Here is a 24387-nt window from a genome sequence, read left to right on the forward strand (position 1 = left end):
CCACCGAGTCAACTAAGGGGAGAAGCAAATCGTTGCCTAACGCAAAATCAATGCGCGAGAGCGTACCATGAGAACTGGAGTAGCAAGAAAATTGCAAGTCATTAGGGTGTCGACACCTCCATAAATCAACCCACCCCACCTCCTCTAAAAATCGAGCCAAGCCAGTAGCCCCAGCGGTCCTAGTCTGGCCCTCGGCAGGAAATCTATCTATAGTAGGGTCTAAAACGTTATTGAGATCCCCCGTTACCAGGAGTGGAGTATCAGGCAGAGAAGAGATGAAGGACACTACTCTGCATAAGGCATCACCCGAGTATGGGGGAGGAATATACAGAGCAACCAACACACAGAGAATATGATTAAACGTGCCATAGAGACACACAAACCTGCCCTCAGGGTCAAGCAAACTGGAAATACAAGAAAAGAGAATGCTGTTATGGATAAGTACACTAACTCTAACTCTAACCTAAGGAATATAAATGACAACCAAAGGAGAGGAATACGTAAAGCAAGCAACAGGTAGAGAACAGAATCGGGTAGGTCAGCAAAAGAACCAGGCGGAGGCCAGGAAGATACAAAAGGGCCCTGAACAGGAGCAACAAAACAGAGTGCAGACTGCAGTGACGGAAAAGAAATTGGAAGCAAAGTACAAGAGAAAAAAGGCAACAGGAACGGACAGATACAGAGACCAAACACACATTAAAGGAAGACATCAGTGCACAAAAAAATCGAGAGGGAAGACACGGTACCACATAAACACCCCAGGCAAACAACAAACCAAACAATCGCAACTTGCGACAACAGAGGCAAACAAATAGTCCATGTAGAGTGAGAAGGTAGCATAGGGAACAAATGGGTCACAATTCCAATATTCCTCGCTCAGGGTCGAGCATAAAAACCCTCCCCTCCCACAAAAAAATAAAAGGGATATTTGGCAACAACATAAGGCACCTCAAGAAAAGGAACATATTAAATCCAGCAAAAACAATGAAAATGGCATTAAACAAAAAATAACACAGGATTATATGAGGGCAGTCTCAAAGTGCCACACCAGACACGGGTCAGTGTGCAGTCTTCAGGAGATCAAAGCACGCCTCCTCAATCAGGAGGTCAGTAGAGCAGCCAAGAAGGGATCTCAAGGTCCAGCACGTCTGATATGGGCCTAATGTCCATCCAGCCACTCCGCAGCCGCCATTGAGGTATCGAACATATGAGTAGTTCCTAGAGCAACCACACGGAGGCGTGCAGGGTAAAGCATAGAGTACACGACATTTAATGCACGCAGGCGACATTTGACATCAGTGAACTTAGCACGCCGTTTCTTAACTTCCGCTGAGAAATCAGGAAAAATGGAGACACGATGACAATCAATAGCAAGAGAGTCCATATCCCTGGCCTTGCGTAGAATAATGTCCCGGTCTTTATAGTGGAGAAGCCCCAGGTGGAAGAGGAAGGGTAGGCACTCTATGAGCGCGCTCTACAGCAAATATACGGGTCAGAGTCTCCCGACCGACGGTGTTAAGGAGCCAGCTTTCAAAAAAAACTCCCCAGGATTGCGACCTTCCGCTTTTTCGGGAACGCCTACCAAGCGTACATTATTCCTTCTTAGTCGGTTCTCCATGTCATCCAACTTAGCGGCAAGAGCAGTCAGTTGAGAAATCACACGGTGCATGTCCCTCTGTAGTGGAGGTACTTGATCTTCAATATCTCCCACCCTCTCCTCCACCGCACTGACTCTCTCAGACACTTTCTGCATGTCATGATGGATGAGATTAACGTCCTCACGTAGACTACTGAGCAATAGCTTGACATCTGCATTAGATCTGCTCTTAGATAGGGCCAGGAATACATCCTTCAAGGTAGGATTAGAAGGAGGAGAGGAGGACACAGGCACATGTACACCATCCACAACAGCAGAGGAGGGGTTAATATGGAAAGGAGAGCAGGCAGCAGTGGTATGGGGCTCCAGGATGGAAGCAGCAGATGAAGGCTGGGGGAATGGGAGATGGGTCCCCAGATATAGTAAGCTGCATCCCAGCACTGACAGGGTTAATGTAGGAGCTCTGAGCAGCATATGATGGCTGGGGGGGAATGGGAGATGGGTCCCCAGAGATAGCAAGCCGCATCCCAGCACTGGCAGGGCTAATGCAGGAGCTCTGAGCCGCGGCAGACGGCCCAGACCCTCTACTCACTGCGGGCACCGTAACCGCCAGGGGATCCATCACTGTAGCTCGCCAATCAGTCCCCTCGCCGTCCGCAGCGCTCACAGGGCCTCTCCGACTCCATGATATCAGCCGGCTCAGCAGACACGTGCGCAAAGCGTTATACGCGCTCTGCGACTGAAGCTGGGCAAGATGATGCCAGTCCACCCCGCACCTCCATCTCCCCACCGCCCAGCTGTTCCAGGGTCTTCTTATTACATTTGCGCCCTTTCATGATGATGGCTGCAGGCTCCAGGCACCTTAAGGACGCTGCAGGTAAGTGCACAGGAGGAGGAAGTCGCCAAATATCAGGATAACAGAGGATGTCTGCGGATCCCTTAGCTGGTGCGTCCTCTCACATGCCGTGCGTAGCACATAAATATTTCTTCAAGAAATTAAATGTATGACTTTTCACTGCCAAATAAAATTAAAAATTGTACCCCTGTCAAGTACAGCAAGTGTTAAAAGTTTTTTTTTAAGTTTACTTGTTCTTCTGACGTGTTTGTTTTAGGAAATCCATGTATTTCATGGGAAAAAACACAGCACATTGTCTTAAAAAATTCTATTTTTGCATTACCATTTACCAATGTCTGACTGGGTTCAGATCACATTTTTACCAATACGGGACCGCATACGGCTGGGGGAAGCTAAAACCTTGCACTCCCGTATGCCGCCCGTATGTAATTCATTTCAATGAGCCGACCGGAGTGAAACGCTGACTCCGGTCGGCTCATTTTTGCCCCGTATGCAGTTTTCCCACTGCACCTAAAACCGTAGTCCACCACGGTTTGAGGTCCCGTGAAAAACCGCATACGGGTAAAAATGAGCCGACCGGAGTCAGCGTTTCACTCCGGTCGGCTCATTGAAATGAATTTCATGCGGGCATATGCCGTCCCGTATTGGTTAAAAACGTGATGTGAACCCAGCCTCAGTATGGTGTTTCTCTACATGGTTTGACATGGTCAGCACTGCTTACCTGTCAAGTTATTTATTCTGCATTTCCGATAAAAACATAACGGTGCAATGAAGAGTTCTAAGAAAAGATGCACTATCATTGTATTTTATGGGTTATACAAGTGGACAGATATGTCATTAGGTGAACAGGACCTCTTTAACCCCTGTAATATGACATTACATACGTGCATGTCATGAGCAGAATGTTATTCCTTCAGAACCTACATGCGGCATTATAGATTGTGTTGGTGCTGAAAGAGTAGTAGATACTTGGAACAAACTAACAGATGTGGATGGTAGATCCTTAGTTAGTGAATTTAAGCATGCCTGGGATAAACTATCTCTCCAAAGATTAACAAAAACATAAAATGAAAATATATGTGGAGACATGATGGATCAGGTGGTCTTTTTCTAGTGACAATCTTCTGTATTTCTCTTGTGACTGTGATTAACCACACTCTTGCACAAGCATCCGTGCCAGAACGCGCATGTTATAGACACTAATACCACTTAGTGAAAACCGTTTTCTATAATGGGGTCTGTCTAGTTTACATCATATAAGGAACAGAACAAATAGTGCAGCATGGTCCAATATTTTGACACTAAGAATACAATACCTTCTAAGGATAATTAATAACACCTAGACATCATCCGAAAAATGTGTAACCGTATCCAATGCTGAATCGATCACAAAAAAGACCTCTTCCCCCCCTGAGATATATACCTTATTTCGCCCTCTTATTTAATCTGATAAACCCTAGGTTGGTGATGAGATTGTCCTCTTTTATATCACTTTCGATGCTGTCAATGTGTCTGGATTTAACCTTCATTGCTATTTTTTGTCAGGTATCACATACCACATATAATAGAATCTGTGACACTAGCTGGATACAATTGGTCTGTTGTGGTAAATGTTTTTATTGTTTAGAGTTAAAGTTAAGGTTCAATTTCCTAACCTTGTATGTCATAAGGTGCAAAGAGGAGAGGTGGGAAAAATTGAAATGTAAATACTTTCCGTTGGTAAAAAAATTGATCCTTATCCTTAAACAGAACTTTTCATCAGCGAATGACCTAATGTTTAAATCAAGCTTTTTTTTTTTTGTTTATTTTTTTGTTACATTTTAATTTAAAATTTTCCACATTATTAGTTTGTACTCTGGCTACTGCATACTGCCACTCAGCCAATCACTAGAAAAGGCAGGACATCACTGCGGCCAGTGATTGGTTGAGTGGCAGTATGACACACTGGGCCACAGGGTCACTTTGGTGCCCAGCCGTATCTCAGGAAGAGGTAAACAGCCGGGCACCAGAGAGACACTGGAGGCACCGTGGGAGCACTAAAGGTGTGCACAGGTTTATTAATATTTTTATATACTGTTAGTACGTGCATTGTTCTGAAGAAACAGTTCCTGAGCACTGTGGTCAGACAGAAAAGAAAATAACTTCCTCTGGAGCATACAGCAGCTGATAAGTACTGGAAGGATTAAGATTTTTTAAGAGGAGTAATTTGCAAATCTGTTTAACTTTCTGGCACCATTGGAAAAAAAAAATGCTTTCCACCAGCGTACCCATTTAAGGCTGCATTCACACTTCGTTTTTACATTATGCATTATGAGTGCCGGATCCGGCTAAAGGAGGGGAAAACCGGGCTCTCCCATACCCCAGCCGGACTAGCAATAAAATCCATTTACTTTAATGAGCCGACCGGAGTCAATCGGTGACTCCGGGCGGCTCATTTTTGACCCGTATGCGGTTTCCTGACCCGACCTAAAACCGTAGTATACTACTGTTTTAGGTCCGGTCACAAAACCGGATACGGGTCAAAAATGAACCGACCGGAGTCACCGATTGAGCCTTTTACTTCTGGCTCCATCCACAGTGTAGTGCAGGTACTGCAGCTCTGCCAAACTGCTGGTTGTCAGTGTACAAAAATCCTCACTGCAATGTGTAAATGAAAGTATGGTGTTTGTGCCCCTTATGTCCGCAAGCATGTGTATCCCATTCTTGGCAGTAGTTATCACATACCCTTTCAACATAAAGCATTCTGTTATGGTGAAATGTCAGCTATAGTATCTTCCAAATGTGGCAAGTGTCAACCAAATGTTGTCATCCCCTTTTTGTAGCTTTTCCCTTGCAGATAACAGCGCTGGAAGTTCAGTGTAATATTACTAGATCAGTTATACTAATTTGATTGCTGCTTTATGGATTTGTCCTGTGATTTCCTTTTTACCAGTTATGCATACGTTTGTTTTGTTTCAAGATAATATAGTCTGCTTTATTTTCAGATGCAGTCTGTGTCAAGAATTAATGTGACCTCCTCTGCTCCACAAGCAACAAGCCGAGATGACGAAGGAGGAAGATACCATACTACAAAAAAGAGCAGCTTTCATGAGGTCTTCAGTTTATCAGAAACAGAGCGCCCTTTGCCAGGTACTCGTTTACAGTAGTCTTTACCAAGAAAGCCCCCTATTAAATTAAAGAACTGGTTTAGATTGTTTTCTGCACAGAAGACCAGTAAGCCAGTGCAAAAGCCATTATATACAGAAATATGAGAAAAATTAACCTTGTTAAAATAATTATAATATGAAAACTGTTAACCCCTTATTGAACAGTGACTGATGTATCCATCCCTGACGGGTTCTTAATCCTGTTTAGTGACATATAATCCTTACTTGGATCTCATGATTGCTGCCCAGTGTATTCATGAGATTTTAGCAGGAGCTGCAGGGATTAAAGATAACGAAGATCCTAATTCTATGGCATCTAGAGTATTCAACAGAGGAAGGGCTTTCCCTCTCTTAGCCAGTTAATGCCCTGTGGAGTGATGATGGAATGCTGATCGGTTGTAAATGTTGTGCATTTATATGTTGACACTTTCTATGTTTCTGTGTACTGTATGTGATTTTGCCTGCACAACATTTATTTTTTTCTTTTCTGAACACATTGGGGAGGATAATGTAATAGGGAAAGTTGGGTCCATTTTATTATTTTTTTTTATGCGTTGTCTGCAGAGTTTTTTTGGTATAGATTAAGAATAATTTTTATAGTCGTATGCTCTGGCAATATTGAATTGATATGCAAATAATTAAATAAAAATAAAAAGTGTTGTGCAGGCAAAATCACATACAGTACATAGAAACATAGAACGTGTCAACAAATAAGAACAATTCAGCCCATCTATTCTCGTCAATTTCTATATACTATTTACAGTCCTATTATTATTAATTTTCCTATTATCTTATCTAATGGATAGACTTGTGCCTATTCCATTCATTCCTAATCTCCTTTACTGTATTTGCCGCTACCACTTCTCACTTCTCCTGAAAGGCTTGTTCATGCATTGACTAGTCTCTTAGTAAAGTAATACTTCCTTGTAATTAATGTATACTGGCACTAAGAAGTACCGTAATCTTATGTTATCTGAAATGTGGTTATTTGCAAAAATGGACACCTTATAACTGTTAATATACAAACAGTCCAATATTAATACAACCGTGCAAACCAGGCTTAGAGCATGCATGGATCAGTTAATACCTCCTAATTTTACTTTACCACAATTTCCGTAAATCAGAGGGGCAATGGTTTAAGTTTTTATTCTTTTAAATATACTGTGAGTTGCTTTACTTGCAATGCAGTTTCAGCAGTCAGAAGCTAAATCTTTAAGAGAACCAGTCAGCATATTTTAGCATATATAACTCTTGGCAATGCGTTATGTATGCTTAAATAATTATCCTCACCATCCCCGGGGGACGTTTGTGCCCCCAGGGATGGTGAAGATATTAAGTTATAAAGTTCTCCCCAGCTGCCCGGCAAGTAGTCCCTTGGGCGGGGACTTACACTTACCAGCTGAGTTCGCTGCAGCCGTTGCCCTGCCCCGATGGCTTGAATGACAGCTCAAATCATTGCTCTGCTCCCTAAGCAGACGAAGCAGAGCGGTGACATAAGCTGTCATTCAAGCCGTCGGGGCAGGGCCACGGCCGCAGCGAGCGGAGCTGGTAAGTGAAAGTCGTCCCCCCCCCCCCGGGGCGCCAATTGCTAGATGGCACATGGGGGGGGTGTGGGGACTGGTAGAGACACTTTATAACTTAATATCTTCACCATCCATGGGCGCACAAACTAAGGTGGGTCAGGCGTGCTCAGTTCAACTGCAATCTCCTGGTCTGTCCAGAAAGTTCTTGCTTAGTTAGTCTCCACTGCACATACAAGCAAGGGAGATTGTGGGAAAGTGTGTGTGCTTTGTTGCAATAGCAGGGTCAGAGTTCAGAAGAAACCGGGAAGGAGAAAAACTCTACAGGAATCTAAATTACTTTATTTGAAAACAGTACATCTTTACTCCTATACATTTGTTTGTGGTATACATCTGATTTTACCGTATTTGGTTTGTGAAAAACTCCTTTAAGCAATTTTCAGAGAGATTTCCAAAAACGAGAAAATATTCATCTGAAACTTTTAAATATTAGTAAGCAGCAATAAACAAGAAAAAAATTACAAGCAACTCAATTAAATGTGATGCTGATACTGAGTTTTTCGTTTCCTTCTCTTCCAGCTTGTGACACAGGCTGGCGCTGCTGTTTGATTAACAGAGATCGTAAAATGCCCACTGACTACATCCGAAATGGTGTACTCTATGTAACAGAAAAGTAAGTTGTCCAGTGTAGTTTTGCTACCTTTTGGAAATCAATAACTACTTTGACCTTATTCCTAGCTACAAACAGAGGGGGAGATTTATCAAGGGGAACTGTGCAGGGGAAAAGTTGACCAGTCAGTGTGTGTTGGTTTATATATTTATTTATTTTACCTCTTTTGAAATAAGTACTGCAGCCCTTAACTCGTTTACCATTTAAAGGGTACCTCTCATCAAAAAAAACTTTTGATATATTATAGATTAATGTATGCAGAATAACTTCACAATTGCATGTTATTAAAAAAATATGCTTCTTTTTATTCAATTTTCCACTTTGAAGAAATGACCACTAGGGGTCTCCCTACCAGTCCTGGCAGCAAGCATTTCAGACTCATGCTGGAGTCCTAAACACTACGAGCTGCCAGTCTGCTTTGTTCACAAAGGAGAACACTCAGAGCTGCCAGCCTGCTTTGTTCCCAGCCTGTTTGGCTGTGAACAAAGCAGGCTGGCAGCTCTGAGTGTTTAGGACTCCAGCATGAGTCAGAAATGCTTGCTGACAGGACTGATCGGGAAAAATACAATAGAAAGAAGCATATTTTTCATTAACATGCTATTGGAAAGTTATTCAACATTCATTAATCCAAAATATATCAAAAGTTTATTTGATGAGAGGTACCCTTTAAGGATGCATGGCATACATGTACGCCCTGTGCCCTTCTCCTGTTCTATGAAGCACTGTCAGCAACTTGGGCCCATGGACAGATGTCTGGCATTAAGCCTTTAGACGCCGCAATCAGAGTTTATCACAGCGTCCAAAAGTCTGAAAAAAAACTGCTTGCTGTTAGCCGATCAGGATCACTGCGGCAAAATTGTCAGCTGTCTGGATGGAGGAAAGTCTCTTACCACCTTCCCTGCCATTCAATCAGTGCTTCAATCCTGCAGACAGCCTCAGTAGCCTGTAGCAAGGGAGTGCTGATAACACTGATCAATGCTGTCCTCATAGTCGTGCGCAGCCTATTGCATTAGGGTGTGCACCCTAAAGCACAAACTCACGCCGCGCACGCGTGTGTGTGTTTATATACACACAAACACACTCTTGCTTGCATGCACACATACATAAACAGACCTACACTCATATAAATATCAATACAAACAAAATGAAAAACTTTATTACATCTTTTTTTTGGATTGGAGGCTTTTTTGGGGATTGGAGGCATACATGTACATACTGTACAGCAATCATACCTCCATTATACATACACTGTGACTGTACAGCAATCATACATCCAATCCATTAATAATGGATTGGATGTATGATCGCTGTACAGTCACAGACACAGTGTATGTATAATGGAGGTATGCTTGCTGTACAGTGTATGTATAATGGAGGTATGATTGCTGTACAGTGTATGTATAATGGAGGTATGATTGCTGTACAGTGTATGTATAATGAAGGTATGCTTGCTGTACAGTGTATGTATAATGGAGGTATGCTTGCTGTACAGTGTATGTATAATGGAGGTATGATTGCTGTACAGTGTATGTATAATGGAGGTATGATTGCTGTACAGTGTATGTATAATGGACAGGGCCGTCTTAAATTTTGATTGGACCCTGGGCAAGCAATTTTTTTTTGGGCCCCCCTGTCCCCCACCCCCATCCCACACACACTCGTGATCAGTACAGGATCAGTAATGTAATGTATGTACACAGTGACCTCACCAGCAGAATAGTGAGTACAGCTCTGGAGTATAATACAGGATATAACTCAGGATCAGTACAGGATAAGTAATGTAATGTATGTACACAGTGACCTCACCAGCAGAATAGTGAGTGCAGCTCTGGAGTATAATACTGGATATAACTCGGGATCAGTACAGGATAAGTAATGTATGTACACAGTGACCTCACCAGCAGAATAGTGAGTACAGCTCTCGAGTATAATACAGGATATAATCAGGATCAGTACTGGATACGTACGGGGGAGGGGATTATCAGATTATATATGTGAGGGGAAGATAATAATGATTATTATAATCCTCCCCTCACATATATGTAACATCTCCCCCTCACATGTATAATCCCCTCACATTTATAATCTGATAATCCCCTCCTCACATTGTTAATCCCCTCATATATAAAATATCATACTCAGATTATATGTGAAGGGATTATCAATGTGAGGAGGGGATTATCAGATTATACATCTGAGGGGGAGATGTTACATATATGTGAGGGGAGGATTATAATAATCATTATTATCCTCCCCTCACATGCATGATTTCCTCCATTCTCACATTATATAATAAATCCCCCCTCACATTATATAATAAATCTCCCCACACTATATAATAAATCCCCCCCACTCCCCACACACACACACACACACACACACACACTATATAATAAATACCCCCAACACACGCTCGCACACTATATAATAAATACCCCCCCCCCACACACACACACACACACACACACACACATTATACATACTCACATATCCGGCGGTGGGTGCCTTGTTGCGGCCTGGATCCTGGAAGCGGCCGTGTGGGGACTGAGAGGAGCGGGAGACTCCCTCTGCTCCGCTCCTCTCTATGATGCCGCCAGTGATGTCACACGTCACGTCACATTACCATCTCCCAGACAGCCATTGCGGTACTGGCTGCCTGGGGATGAGTGACGGCGACGAACATAAAAAGGTAGCATGCGGCGCAAACCAACCCCCCCCCCCCCCCCCCACGGGCCCTCTCCTTCACCCCAGGCCCCCTCCCACTAACATTTTGGCCGGGCCCCTGACGCATGACCCGCCAGCCTTTATCAGCTTTATCAGAGCCCATGGGGCAAAAGGGGCGAGCTGCTTTTGGGCCCCCAGGAATTACAGGGCCCGGGGCAGCTGCCCCTTTTGCTCCGCGGACGCGGTGATTAGGATGTGCCTGGGCAAACCCGGCACACCCTGTGCGCACGCCTATGGCTGTCCTATTGCACAGCATTGTTCAGCGTATTCAATTTGAAAATAGCATATAATAGTTCCCTATGTGAACAAGCCCCTGCCGAAATTACAGTTTAACCCCTTAACGACCACGGACGTAAATGTACGTCCTGGTTTGGCGGGACTTCGCGCACCAGGACGTACATTTACGTCCTGTGTATGACCGCGAGCATCGGAACGGTGCTCGCGTCGTACACGGCAGGTTCCAGCTGCTAGCAGCAGCCGGGGACCCGCCAGTAATGTCCGACATCCGCGATCGCCCGGATGTCCGCCATTAACCCCTCCGATGCCGTAAGCAATACAGATCACGGCATCTGCGACAGTGCGGTACTTTGAATGGACGATAGGATCGCCCGCAGCCCTGCCACGAGGATCCGATCATCCAGCATGGCGGCCGGAGGTCCCCTAACCTGGCTCCGGCCGTTTCCCGGGATCTTCTCTGAGATGGAGCAGACCAGAGCAGAAGATCACCGATAATACTGATATTATGTCCGAACAGTATTAGCAATCAAATGATTGCTATGAATAGTCCCCATTTTACCCCCAAAAAGCGTTAAAAATTTTTTTTTAGAAACATATTTGGTATCGCCGCGTGCGTAAATGTCCGTACTATCAAAATATAATGTTGATCCCGAACGGTGAATGGTGTAAACGTTTAAAAAAAAGTCCAAATATGCTGCTTTTTTGTCAAATTTTATTAAAAAATTTATAAAAAATTATCTAAAAGTTTTATATTTGCAAGTGTGGTATCTATAAAAAATACAGATGATGGAGCAAAAAATGAGCCATCATACCTCCCAATATATGGAAAAATTGAAAAGTTATAGGTGGTCAAAATAGGGCAATTTTAGATTACTGATTTTGTACAAAAAGATTTTGATTTTTTTTAAGCGGTAGAAAAATATAAAAGTATCTAGCCATCATTTTAATCGTATTGACCCACAGAATAAAGAACACATATCATTTTTACCGTAAAGTGTACAGTGTGAAAACAAAACCCTCCAAAATGTACAAAATTGTGTTTTTCATTAAAATTTTGTCCGTAAAATTTTTTGGGGGGGGTTTGTCGTACATTTTATGGTAAAATGAGGTTTCATTACAAAGTACAATTGGTCACGCAAAAAAAAACAAGCACTTATATTGGTCTGTAGATGGAAATATAAAAGAGTTATGGATTTTAGAAGGTGAGGAGGAAAAAATGAAAACTCTAAAATAACCATGGCTTAGCCAGGCTGTATCAGTGGATCGCCAATCTCACTGTGTAATGCTAGGCAGTAGGCATAGCATGATAAAGTGAATGCAATCTAATGATTGTATAAGACAGTCACATATGAGGACTTAAATGGCCACTGTCCGATACAAATACTTTTTATACGTTGAACATCTTGGAAAACATTAACCTTTCTAATATACTTTGAGAAAAATGTATTTCCTTTTTATAGAAATCATGGCTTAAAAAATATTTGTGTCCAAACTGAAGCACAGGCATGGACAACGTCCAGTAAGTGAGGGTGTCTGATAGTACTGAAAGGACTCCTCTGTGCTCACTCCTTTCTGATAGTACTCCTCTGTGATCTGTCCTGTCTGATAGGACTCCTCTGTGTTCTCTCCTGTCTGATAGGACTCCTCTGTGCTCACTCCTTTCTGATAGTACTCCTCTGTGATCTGTCCTGTCTGATAGTACTCCTCTGTGCTCTCTCTTGTCCTATCAGACAGGAGAGAGCACAGAGGAGTGCTATCAGACAGGAGAGAGCACAGAGGAGTGCTATCAGACAGAAGAGAGCACAGAGGAGTGCTATTAGACAGGAGAGAGCACAGAGGAGTTCTATCAGATAGGGAGAGCACAGAGGAGTCCTATCAGACAGGAGAGAGCACAGAGGAGTCCTATCAGACAGGAGAGAGCACAGAGGAGCACTATCAGACAGAAGAGAGCACAGAGGAGCACTATCAGACAGGAGAGAGCACAGAGGAGCACTATCAGACAGGAGAGAGCACAGAGGAGTCCTATCAGACAGGAGAGAGCACAGAGGAGCACTATCAGACAGGAGAGAGCACAGAGGAGTTCTATCAGACAGGAGAGAGCACAGAGGAGTTCTATCAGACAGGAGAGAGCACAGAGGAGTTCTATCAGACAGGAGAGAGCACAGAGGAGTTCTATCAGACAGGAGAGAACACAGAGGAGTACTATCAGACAGGAGAGAGCACAGAGGAGTACTATCAGACAGGAGAGAGCACAAAGGAGTACTATCAGACAGGAGAGAGCACAGAGGAGTTCTATCAGACAGGAGAGAGCACAGAGGAGGTCTATCAGACAGGAGAGAGCACAGAGGAGTTCTATCAGACAGGAGAGAACACAGAGGAGTACTATCAGACAGGAGAGAGAGAGAGCAGAGGAGTCCTATCAGACAGGAGAGAACACAGAGAAGTACTAACAGACAGGAGAGAGAGCAGAGGAGTCCTATCAAACAGGAGGAAGCACAGAGGAGTACTATCAGACAGGAGAGAGAGCAGAGGAGTGCTAGCCTACCCTCACTTATAAAAAGGAAATAACATTTTCTTATCCAGTATATTAGAAAGGTTAATGTTTTTCCGAGATGTACAACATATAAAACGTTTTTAAATCTGACAGTGCCTATTTAAAAAGTCTCTAAAATTGTATAAAAACCATCCCCTAATAAAAAAAATCGCCCTTATTTTCCCACTTAATAATAATAAATAAAAAATAATTATATAATAAATAAATAATAAATATATTTGGTTTCGCCGCATGTAGATGGAAAAACAAGAGTTATGCCTCTTTAAATTGAGGAGGAAACAATGAAAATTGACTTTGTCCTCAAGTCCAAAACAGGCTGTGTCCTTTTATAGGGTTAGTATATTTTTTTACATTTATGACTAGCATGACTTTTACTATTTTTCAGCTACTTATGCTTTGAAAGCTCAAAATCTGGTTCATCCAAGAGGAACAAAGTCATAAAACTAACAGATATAACAGACATTCAGAAGGTACTTTTGCTGTTTTTCTGTTCACCTTGAATATATTGAGTCTTCTGTTCTATTAAGTTCACTATTTATGTGCTTTTTCTGTTACCTACAGTACTAGTATTATTCATAAGTAAAGGAAGCAAATAATTATAAGATACTTTTTTTTTTTGTTCTAATGGTTTTGTAGGTAGTATCCCTGAGGAGATGAGCTAGTGGGCAACTGTAATAATGAATTGAGTGGGTGGTCTTAATATCTGTTTTTACATTTTCATGGTTAAATAAAGAATTTTCAAATGATTTCTTTCATTCCAAGAACTGTTTGGTGAGCAGGGGTCATTATGTACATGTTGAGCAATGGCAATTTCATATTTAGCATAGTTAATGGTTCTTTAGTACAGTAACATAGTAATAGTAAAATAGTGTTAAAACTAAAAATCTTATCAATTAATAGGTGGATTCATAACCGGTTCATTCAAGCAAATTACAGTAATTGTATTTGTGGGATCAGAAAAACCACCATCTTAGCAGCAGAAGTGGCTACTGTCATTTGTTCCACCTTCCTCTGCATTAGACAGTCAGGTCCGAGAAAGGTTCAAGTTGGGGCACACATTTATTTTGTTTCACACATGTAATTTCTAACTATATTTCAGAAAGATAATTTAGTCCTCAGAGCAGCACACTGTGTAAAAAAAAGAAAGAGCAGCAGAGGTTGCTCGCAAATATGCAAGTCCTGGTCAGGGATTCTTATGTAGATATTCAAGGAAAATCTCAGCACACCAAAGTAGAAGTGCAAAAAGATAGTAAAGTTTATTTCATTACAAGCAGTGTTACAGAGCAAGCTACATTTCAGCGACTTCTCTTTGCCTTTGACAAGCCTGAAAAAGAAGGTAAATTTTAATATATGTAACACATAATGTAATTGTTCTCATTTAGACAATGGCATAAAGAGTATTGAAGTTGTGATGTTTGTGATTTGGGATTCTCTGTACTCAGAGATACTTTATTTTTATTAATTTTTTTTCCCCAGTACAAAGTTCTTTCAGTTCTCCCCGGATCTGGCATGGGAATCGCAGTTACAACACCTTCAACACAAAAGGTATTTAATACAGTTATGAACTAAAGCTTTTTCAACACATGGAATATTTTTGTCCTCTGCGGCTGCTTTGTCATATTTATATTTTATCATGTCTGTTTGGCAACTTATAAGTGTTATCACACGAGGACATATGCTGCATGCCAAAGGAGAAATATAGGTAAAAGTAATTAATAACGCACACATCTCCTTGCATAAAACTTTTAAGCGTACCTGTCAGATCACTTAAAAAAACGAAACTGTTATATGTTGCTCAGTACCTCATTCTGTTCATGTACATGTACATTTTTGTGTGTCTACAACCTATATTTCTCTCAGAATTACCTTCATTTACTTTCAGTGATTGCTCAGTGAGAATTTTATCCACCACAGGCAAGGGGGGGGGTCCCTCTCTTCTCCTTACTGTGATAACCACTCCCCCTCCCTCACTCTGCTCTGATTCATTGGTCTCAGGAGCAAGCATAGCAGTCAGCCAATTACAGCATTCTGATCTGTAACCCTTTCCTCTGCGGTTGCTACACACACACACACACACACACACAAAAACTGTGTGCCTACAGCTTTTTCAAAACTACAGCTCCCAGCATGCCCACACATCCTTTGACTGTCCAGGTATGCTTGGAGTTGTAGTTTTGCAACAGCTGGAGGCATATGATTGCTAAAACTCTGATTTACAGCAATGTTCCTTCAATCTGTCTTTTTCTGCCTTTTCCAAAACGTCAACTCCCAGCATGCCTGAACAATATTTGGCTGTCCTGGTATGCTGGGAGTTATGATTTTGCAACAGCTAAAGGCACATGATTGCTAACACTCTCATTTACAGCAGTGTTGCTGCAAGCTGTGTTCTCCTGCCTGTTGCAAAACTACAACTTCCAGCATACCCACACATCATATGCCTGTCCAGGCATGCTGGGAGCTGTAGTTTTGCAAAAGCTGGAGGCATATTATTGCAGGAACACTGCTGTAAATCAGAGTTTTACCAATATGATATTCAACTTTTAGCAAAAAGGCTGTGTATAGTAGCAGTTCCCCCTTATACAGTACCCCCCACACACACACACCTGTATACAATAGTCACCCTGTATTAAATACACACACTTTTTATAGACACACACACATTCTCTTCATACAGTATATTCATACACACGCACATTACATAGACCCACGCATACATATATATTCACCCACATATATACAGGCAGGGACACTTAATTAAAAAAAATAAAAATCCTCAATTTAGTCAGCATCTTCTTTGTAGATCTTTCTCCTGCTCACAGTTACAGCCAGCACTGTGCTCCCGCCCCTCCCCCTTTCCTCTTCAGGCAGAGGAGAGACTCTGGCAGTCAGGAGACATTGATTGCAGGGGGAGCCCAGGGAATGAAGGGAAGTAAACACAGGCAGAGTGAGGGGGCCGGGAGCGAGCGGCACAGCTCTGGACCTGCATGCAGCCCTGTCAATCATGAAGTGGGTCCATGATGTAGGTGATGACTAGTGGACATTGCAGGACTAGTATGTGTCCTTGGAGGCAGGGGGCCCCTAGTGGCCAGTTTTTTGACTTGCTTTTACAGTATGAAATGCTTAAAGGGGTACTTCACCCCTAGACATCTTATCCCAGATTGCCGGGGTCCCGCTGCTGGGGACCCCCGGGATCTAACATGCGGCACCCACCTTTAGCGGCTTCCGGAACCGCTGGAGGTCCTCAGGTTGAGTCCATCTTGAACATGGTTATGGAAGATTGTGGCGTCACGACTCCGCCCCCCGTGTGACGTCACACCTCACCCCTCAATGCAAGTCTATGGAAGGGGGTGTGACAGCTGTCATAGGGGATAAGATGTCTAGGGGCGGAGTACCCCTTTAAAATTTTCTAATGAAAGCAATTGCAAAACCTATTGGTTTTTGCATGCTTTACAACATGTCATAAGTTTTTATATATGACAGCGCTTATTTGTTTAGTTTCTAAGGATCAAAACAAAAAGTAGCCATAGCAGGATAAAGCTGGACACAACTTGTTTATCCAACACATTTGAAATCACATACGTTTTTATTAATGAACAAACCTAAAGTTATGAACTGCTAGTAAAGTCATCCAATCTGACACTGAATGATTAATCTTTTTTTCAGGCAGAGGTACTCCAGACGCTCATTGTGATTATCATCTTTTACCACTCACAGGAAATGGTAGTGATAATTGCATACAAGCATATTGAATTATAGATCGCTATTAGATATAGCCTTTATCAATCATTGGAGCTTTCCAATTTTTCAATAACATTGTCTGTCTGGAATTTTTGGATAGGATGTCCAGTAAAAAGGAAAAAAAAATTGAATATAACAAATGTCTTTACAAATATCTTTTCTGTTTAATAATATCAACCTTTTTTCTTGCAGCCTCTTATCTTTGGTGCCATGGTGCACAGAGATGAAGCATTTGAGACCATCTTTCAACAATATATAAAGATCAATTCAACAGCAACGAACAGTGACACATAAGATACACCTTTACCCTTCACCGTGACTTTCTAATGTTCATCTTGCCTTCTACTTTAGTATTTTTTGCAATAATCCTACTGAATAGGAGGATTTTTTTGCTGTTACCAAGAGCAAGAATTCTGTGTTTTATATTTCCTTACATTTTTAAGCATCTCTTCTTCCCTAACTTTTTTTAATTTTTTTACGATAAGTAAAAATGCACATGAAGTGGTTACCCATGTGATCATTTCTCCTTTCATGTGTTTATTATTTACGTACATTTTAATGTACAGTATAAATGTTTAAAAAGTCTGACATTGGTGAGTCTTTAGTCAGATATATTGTACAAGAGTACAGTTTCAGCAGAATTTGTTACATAAAGAAGTTTAAGCACCATTTTTGTGCTGACTAAATCCAGATGAGTATTAGAAACGTTTCTAATATTTATCTCCTGAAAGTAAACAATGAGACATAAAAATTGCACTTATTAGTGTTTTCATGTAAAGTTATGATGTCTGTAGCCTCTGGAAGCCATAATGCCTGAAGATAATCATTTTCGCCACTGCATTTTTGGTTATCCAGCTTTGTTTTTAGGATATTGATTCTGATTCAAACTTTTCTTGTCAACTTATTTTCATCCAAAACCAATATTCACAGACAAGACTTTGTAAAGAGTATTCCTCATGCGACTGTAATTTCCAATATGTGGTTTACACAGTTATCAGCAGCACCTTAGGATGTGAACCAAACACTTGGCTGAAAAATATCAACATTTTCATGCTTGTAAATAAGGCTGATTTCATTCCTTAATCCTAGATTAAGTTCTCCAATTTACAGTCAAATGGAGGGTGTTTCTGTTTTGCCCTTTTTAATCCAGCATTTCACAAGTTGCACACGTATTGTCATTGGAGTGGAAAAATGCTGAAAATGTTTTTTATTGTAGGACATTATTCACTCACATACATTCATACTCTTTGTTAAACTGTAAGATACATTTTGTCCAAGTCCACCTAAATGTTGGGGCTTTAGCTAACCATCTATTGTGTATAGGGGGCTTCTCGACTCTCCCCTGATGTCAAGGGAAAAGAAGGGCCAGTCAGGCTGGATTTCAGTATGCCCATCATTATGTTGTTGTGGTAAAAAGCTGCCAGGTGTCTGGGAGCAGCCTTCTCCTTATTCAGAATATATACACTCCCAGCAGAGATGGCCTATTCTTCTGGCAGCTGATATATATTGCCAGCTCATGAGTTAAGAGTCACAGACATGTTATTGTCTCAGTTGCTTGATTCTCTGCATAATTTGGAGCTGTAATTGAGACCAGTGGATGGAGGGTAATCCATTAACCTTAATATAAAAAACCACCATAAGTGGTCACCATTTTCCCATATTTTCCATTTACTAAATAAAAAAAATTCCCAAAGCTTTACTTATATGTTAAAAACTTTATTTTTATTTTTTTTAAGTATGTATTTTTTTTCTTTTTTCTTTTGCATTTAATAAATCTTTGGGAATGTTTGTATATAGTAAATGTGAAATATGGGGAATTTGTGACCACCAATGGAATCCTGGCATAATGACAATTTTATTGCATTTTCAGCCCTGCATGCTTGCTGGTGGCAAAAAAGTACTTTGGCTAATAACTGCTAGACATTATACAAATGGGAAAGCCTCTCAAATTATTTTTATTGATAATAAGCTTTCAGTTGTGTATTTCTGAGCATTTCCTGTTATGTGCTTTTCAGTCCTCACCGCAGTACATTTAGCAGTAATACATTTTAGCTATAAAAAATGATCTACAATTGTGTTCACTAGTAAAGGAAAACTGACAGCTTATTCACCTGCACTAAACCCAATAACAGAGTTATAGTGCGGGTAAACAGGATTGAAATGAGATATAACTTACCTGGATAGACCCATTATAGCCGGTATGGCTAATATGTCAATCCCCGACTTTGCGCAATGAAGGCAGGATCCAGCATGGAGACAGGAATACTGGGTATGCAGGATCCCAACGTCATTGCATGAAGGCGGTGATTAACATTCTAACAATGTCAGCTAATAATGGGTCTATCTGCCAAATCAGACTACAAATCTGGGTAAGTTATACCTCATTTTAATCCGGTTTACTCCCACTATATCCCTGAGTATTGGTTTTATTGGAAGTGAACTGAGCTTTGCTTTAAGACCATATCAGTACATTCAATGAGTTTAATTGTTGCACTTAGAATATTTGTTTTGCCATTTTTCACATGCAGGCCATGACTATGCAGGCCATTACCATGATTAATGATTTAGAGCAGGGAAAGGCTTTCCATGAATGTTAAAAGTTTAAATGTAGCAGTGTACATAGCTTTACAGTTACAGCAGTATTTACAGCAGCAGGTCTGTAGTCTGTGATATCTAGGAACACTGCCATAAGAATCAGTTGTGTATACACATTTTTCTTTATCGTACTATAGTACTCTTGTACTGTAAAGCTGTTATATGAATTATATAAGCTTAATGGTGAAAACTTGATAAATGAAAGTCTAGTCCTTACAGTAATTTACTATTTTTAGTCATGTTCCAATTCATAAAGGCTTTCTTTTCACTATATCTGAACTATTTGGTACTATTCTACCCAGTAAAGGGCATAGGGAAGTGTGGCTAGAAGAACTAAGCTGCTTACTTTTGATGGCAAAGAAACGGCATTCATCTCAGTTCTTACTCTGAAGCAGAGTGAATTTTTGGTTAAGACTGCTTACAGTGTTGGAGGAACTAGTTATTTCCCAGCCTTTGGAAGGGTATATAGTGAGCCCAATTTACACCCATTTTTTCAGTTATTATGGCATTTTAGAGACTGACTGTAAGGGACCTGCTTTTGTCATAGGATTACATTAGTATCCTATGTATGTCAAATAGTAAAGTAACAGTGGGGTACGTTTGTTTATGAAGATGTCATTTTAGTTGAATATAATGTGGAAACTTTCATCCTTATGTACAAGATCTCTTAAATCACGATATATGATAGAAAATGGTCACCTTGTTATTTGGTTAAATGTGGTCAGTTGTCATAGGTCACGTATATTGTTTACAATGAATAAATGCCTTTCACTATTGTCTCACGCTTGTTTCAGACCTTGTACAGTAGATAAATGATCAAATTTGTTTTGTTTCCACCCTCCACCCAACTGCCTCATTAAAACCGGAAGAAAAAGGCATACCTTGTGAGGCTCTGGTTGGAAATGTAATTTCATCTGGTCCGCCCACTGGTCCTTCTGCTCCATACTGAGTTACACAACTTACCATTTTATAGTTTATCCATATAAAATAATGTCATTTTGTTAATATGCTCAATTACTTGCACTAGGTTCAGGTAATGCAATTCAACAGCATTTTTTTTCTCCGAATGAGATACATGTACAGTATCATGTGAGAAGACTTGTATGTTTGAGTTATGAAGCCTTAGGATTGTAAATGCAGCTGAGCTATTATACAGACTGTATAAAACTTACTGGACATAAGAATAAATATTTCAGGCAAATTACAACTTCTTTGTAAAAGGTCTAAGGTAGTGTAGAGGTTGTCTGTGGTATTGCCCCCTATCTTGTGGACTGTGGTGAGCTTTCTATGTTCAATCAATGAGGAATCTGGTGCTTTGGGGTCACTCTAGCTCTCCATTAAAAAATACACGCTATTTAGTATGTGCTAAGCAAGTGCAACAATAGATTGATCTATGTGATAGCTGTAACATAGTGTTCAACAATAAACATATGCTGTACTTACAGCTTGTCCTTGAACAGCTGTTTGTCTCTCTAATTATGACCATAGATCCAGACTGTCCTTGTACAAACAAGGACTTCCAAAAAAGATTGCTGCAGACCCATCCAGTAACTTATGGTTACAGGGGTACTCCGCCCCTAGACATCTTATTCCCTATCCAAGGATAGGGGATAAGATGTCTGATGGTGCTGCTAGGGACCCCCGCAATCTCTCCTGCAGCCCCCCGAGTCATCAGCTCTATGGAGCTAAGTTTGCTCCATGGCTGATGACTCACTATACCGGGACAAGCGGTTCGTGATGTCATGGCTCCGCCCCCTCATGACATCAAACCCCACCCCTTTATGAAAGTCTATGAGATTGGGCATGGCCACCATCACGACCCCTCCCAAAGACTTGCATTAAGGGGGCAAGGCGTGGCGAGGAGGCGGAGCTATGATATAACAAACCGCCGGCCCCTGTATCATGAGTCATCAGCCGCAGAGCAAACTTAGCTCCGTAGAGCTGATGACACTGGGTGCTGCAGGAGAGATCACCGGGGTCCCTAGCAGCGGAACCCCCGTGATCAGACATCTTATCCCCTATCCTTGGATAGGGGATAAGATGTCTAGGGGCGGAGTACCCATTTAAGGGCTCAATGTTTGCTGCCTTAATGATGGAGTAAAAACTATATAGTAAGTGCTATACAGATTGTGTTTAAGAGATCTATAGTTCTCTCGTTGTCCATAATTCTTCTTAGTATTTACGGTTACAGCTTTATGTTTAGTTTAAATGATCACTGTACTTTCAACCAACTGTATTTAAAATGTTGCTCTATCTGTATAATCTGTTTTTATAAGAACCTATCATTTGCCATGCCAATGACAACAGTATGTGTTTTAGTGACTGCAAGGTAAATATAGAAGTATGTGTCTTGTGTAAAGCATACCTGCCGCCTATACAGGTGATCATGTTGTGTGCTTTGACTATTTATCAATTACCAAGATATCAGTTACATCACTGTGGTATGACCAGATTCTAAATGAGTCAGATCCTGCGGTTGACTAAAGCATTACATATTGGCCCTTATTTACTAAGAGTGTTGTGTAGGTTTCTTTGTGGGTTTTAATTCCTTACAATTTATTTTCCACGGTATTTACTAAGGTTTCCCTACATTTTCCACTTTCCCTACACTTTGCTTTTTTTTTTTTACACATGTTCTGATCTGTCTGCTTTTCCTCAGCTCAAATCCACCACATTTATGTGGAAACCTTAGTAAATATGTTGGGTTTTTGTGAAAATGTCGCCCTTTTCGGAGACCACGCTCCCTTACCTCGGCAACCACGCCCCTTTTTCTGGTTTTCTTGGCAAAATGGAGAGTTAGTCTGTTTTTTTTCAATTCTGGTGCAAAATCTGGCGCAGACAGAATTTCTGGCGCAATGCGACAGAATCTGGCGCACAACCCGACAAACCATGTTGGGTTTGCAATAGTAAATGAGGGCCATTATATTCCCAATTGTGCATTTGGCAGTAATTTAGGAATGTATTAAATACTATCCTAAACCCTCAGGTGCCCCCTTCTTTGCTGGAGATATTTTATACTGTGAGTTTTGTCGCAAATCTGCCTGTGATAAAAGGTGATATCACTTTGAAAATTAGGAAAGTTCCAGGAACATAATGGGAATGTAAAAAAAATTTAAAATCTTTTCATTTCTGCACAGATATTTCCTCTAAGTGTGTGTGGGGTTTTAGAAAACCCCATCTGTGCTTCCTTTTGTCATGGATTTGATGGTGCTGATTCTATACTAAATAATGCACAATCATGCTGCCAGACCTGCATGTCCTAGATTCTAAACTTAAAGGGCTATTCCAGGCAAAACCTTTTTTTTTTTATATATCAACTGGCTCCGAAAAGCTAAACTTCTATTAAAAAATCTTAATCCTTCCAATAGTTATTAGCTTCTAAAGTTTTCTGTCTAACTGCTCAATGATGATGTCACGTCCCAGGAGCTGTGCATGATGGGAAAATATCCCCATAGGAACTGCACAGCTCCTGGGATGTGAGTCATCAGAGAGCAGTTAGACAGAAAACAACAACTCAACTTCAGAAGCTAATAACTATTGGAAGGATTAAGATTTTTTAATAGAAGTAATTTACAAATCTGTTTAACTTTCCGGAGCCAGTTGATATATAAAAAAAAGTTTTGGCCTGAAATACCCTTTTAATAGCTTAGCTGGCAGATGTCTTACTTAAAGGGGTTATCCAGGAATAGAAAAACAGAACTAATTTCTATTAAGAACAGCTCCATTTCTGTCCCCAGGTTGTGTGTGGTATTACAACTTGGCTCCATTCACTTCAATGGAACTGAGCTGCAGAACCGCACCCAACCTAGAGACAGACGGGGAGCAGTCTTTAAAGTAAATTTGGTCTGTTTTTCTATTCTTGCATAAGCCCTTCAAGGGTTATACCAAGATTAACACTTATCACTTATCCCGTGGGCCTAACCGCCATTCATTTTCTATAGGACAGCTGAAAATAGCGCAGTGTTCTACTAATCGGCGGGGGTCCCATTGATCGGTTCCCCCACAGTTTGGCTACTTATCACCTATCTTGTAGTTTTGGTTCATTTCCTCCATGCATGTATATTATTGTCTTAAATTGAAAGAAAAACAAACAAACAGAAAGGGGAGGGCACTCTGAAAGGCAACTTCACCTGTACGAGATGTGCAGCTTGGTCCCGCGACCTATTCCAATACCTCCTACGGGGTGCATATACTATAGGTGAAGTATCAGTAAATCAAATACAAAAGAACATGTTCATGCACTCACCGCTCAGCGGAGGGAGATGCGTCCTGGCATCCGGATCACGGGGCGTTGGGTCTCCGCATCGGCACGTGTGTGCGAAACTTCCGGCTTTGCCTCCTAGCGCTACCCACACCTGCCGATGCGGAGACCCAGCGCCCAGTGATCCGGACTCCAGGACGCATCTACCTCCGCAGAGCGGTGAGTGCATGTACATGTTGTTTTGTATTTGATTGTCTTAAATTGGTTTCTTTACAAGTGGCCCTGTGTTGTTTTTCTTTATTCTTTCAATTTCCAGATGAAGCATCATTGCACCAGTTCTCTGTAGGACTTTGAGCTGGTATACAGCACAAAAGAATTGAACTAAGTACCTTTTCCTATTTAATAACTGGCTGAATTTTGTAAAATAGGAAAACTTGATGGGTGTGATAAAGAAATATACAAATTTACCTTGCAAAAGTTTATAATACTTTTCATGTGGTACATTTAAATACATTGAAATACGCATTTGTGGCAGGTGTTTACTGTTTT

General features: G+C 41.1%; 1 protein-coding gene across 3 annotated transcripts in view; it reads left to right on the forward strand.

The window, feature by feature from the left end:
* Positions 1 to 22353, forward strand: part of GRAMD4 (GRAM domain containing 4) — a 199819-nt gene extending 177466 nt beyond the window's left edge. For all 3 annotated transcript variants that reach the window (XM_056573695.1, XM_056573696.1, XM_056573697.1), the window contains 5 exons: positions 5438 to 5582; positions 7699 to 7792; positions 13690 to 13774; positions 14781 to 14849; positions 17235 to 22353. In XM_056573695.1, coding sequence (XP_056429670.1) covers positions 5438 to 5582; positions 7699 to 7792; positions 13690 to 13774; positions 14781 to 14849; positions 17235 to 17336 — 495 coding nt within the window. In that variant the 3' untranslated portion in view covers positions 17337 to 22353. The remainder of the gene's footprint in view (positions 1 to 5437; positions 5583 to 7698; positions 7793 to 13689; positions 13775 to 14780; positions 14850 to 17234) is intronic.
* The last annotated feature ends 2034 nt before the right edge of the window (positions 22354 to 24387 follow it).

This window comes from Hyla sarda, chromosome 4 (assembly GCF_029499605.1).
Source record: "Hyla sarda isolate aHylSar1 chromosome 4, aHylSar1.hap1, whole genome shotgun sequence".
NCBI lineage: Eukaryota > Metazoa > Chordata > Amphibia > Anura > Hylidae > Hyla > Hyla sarda.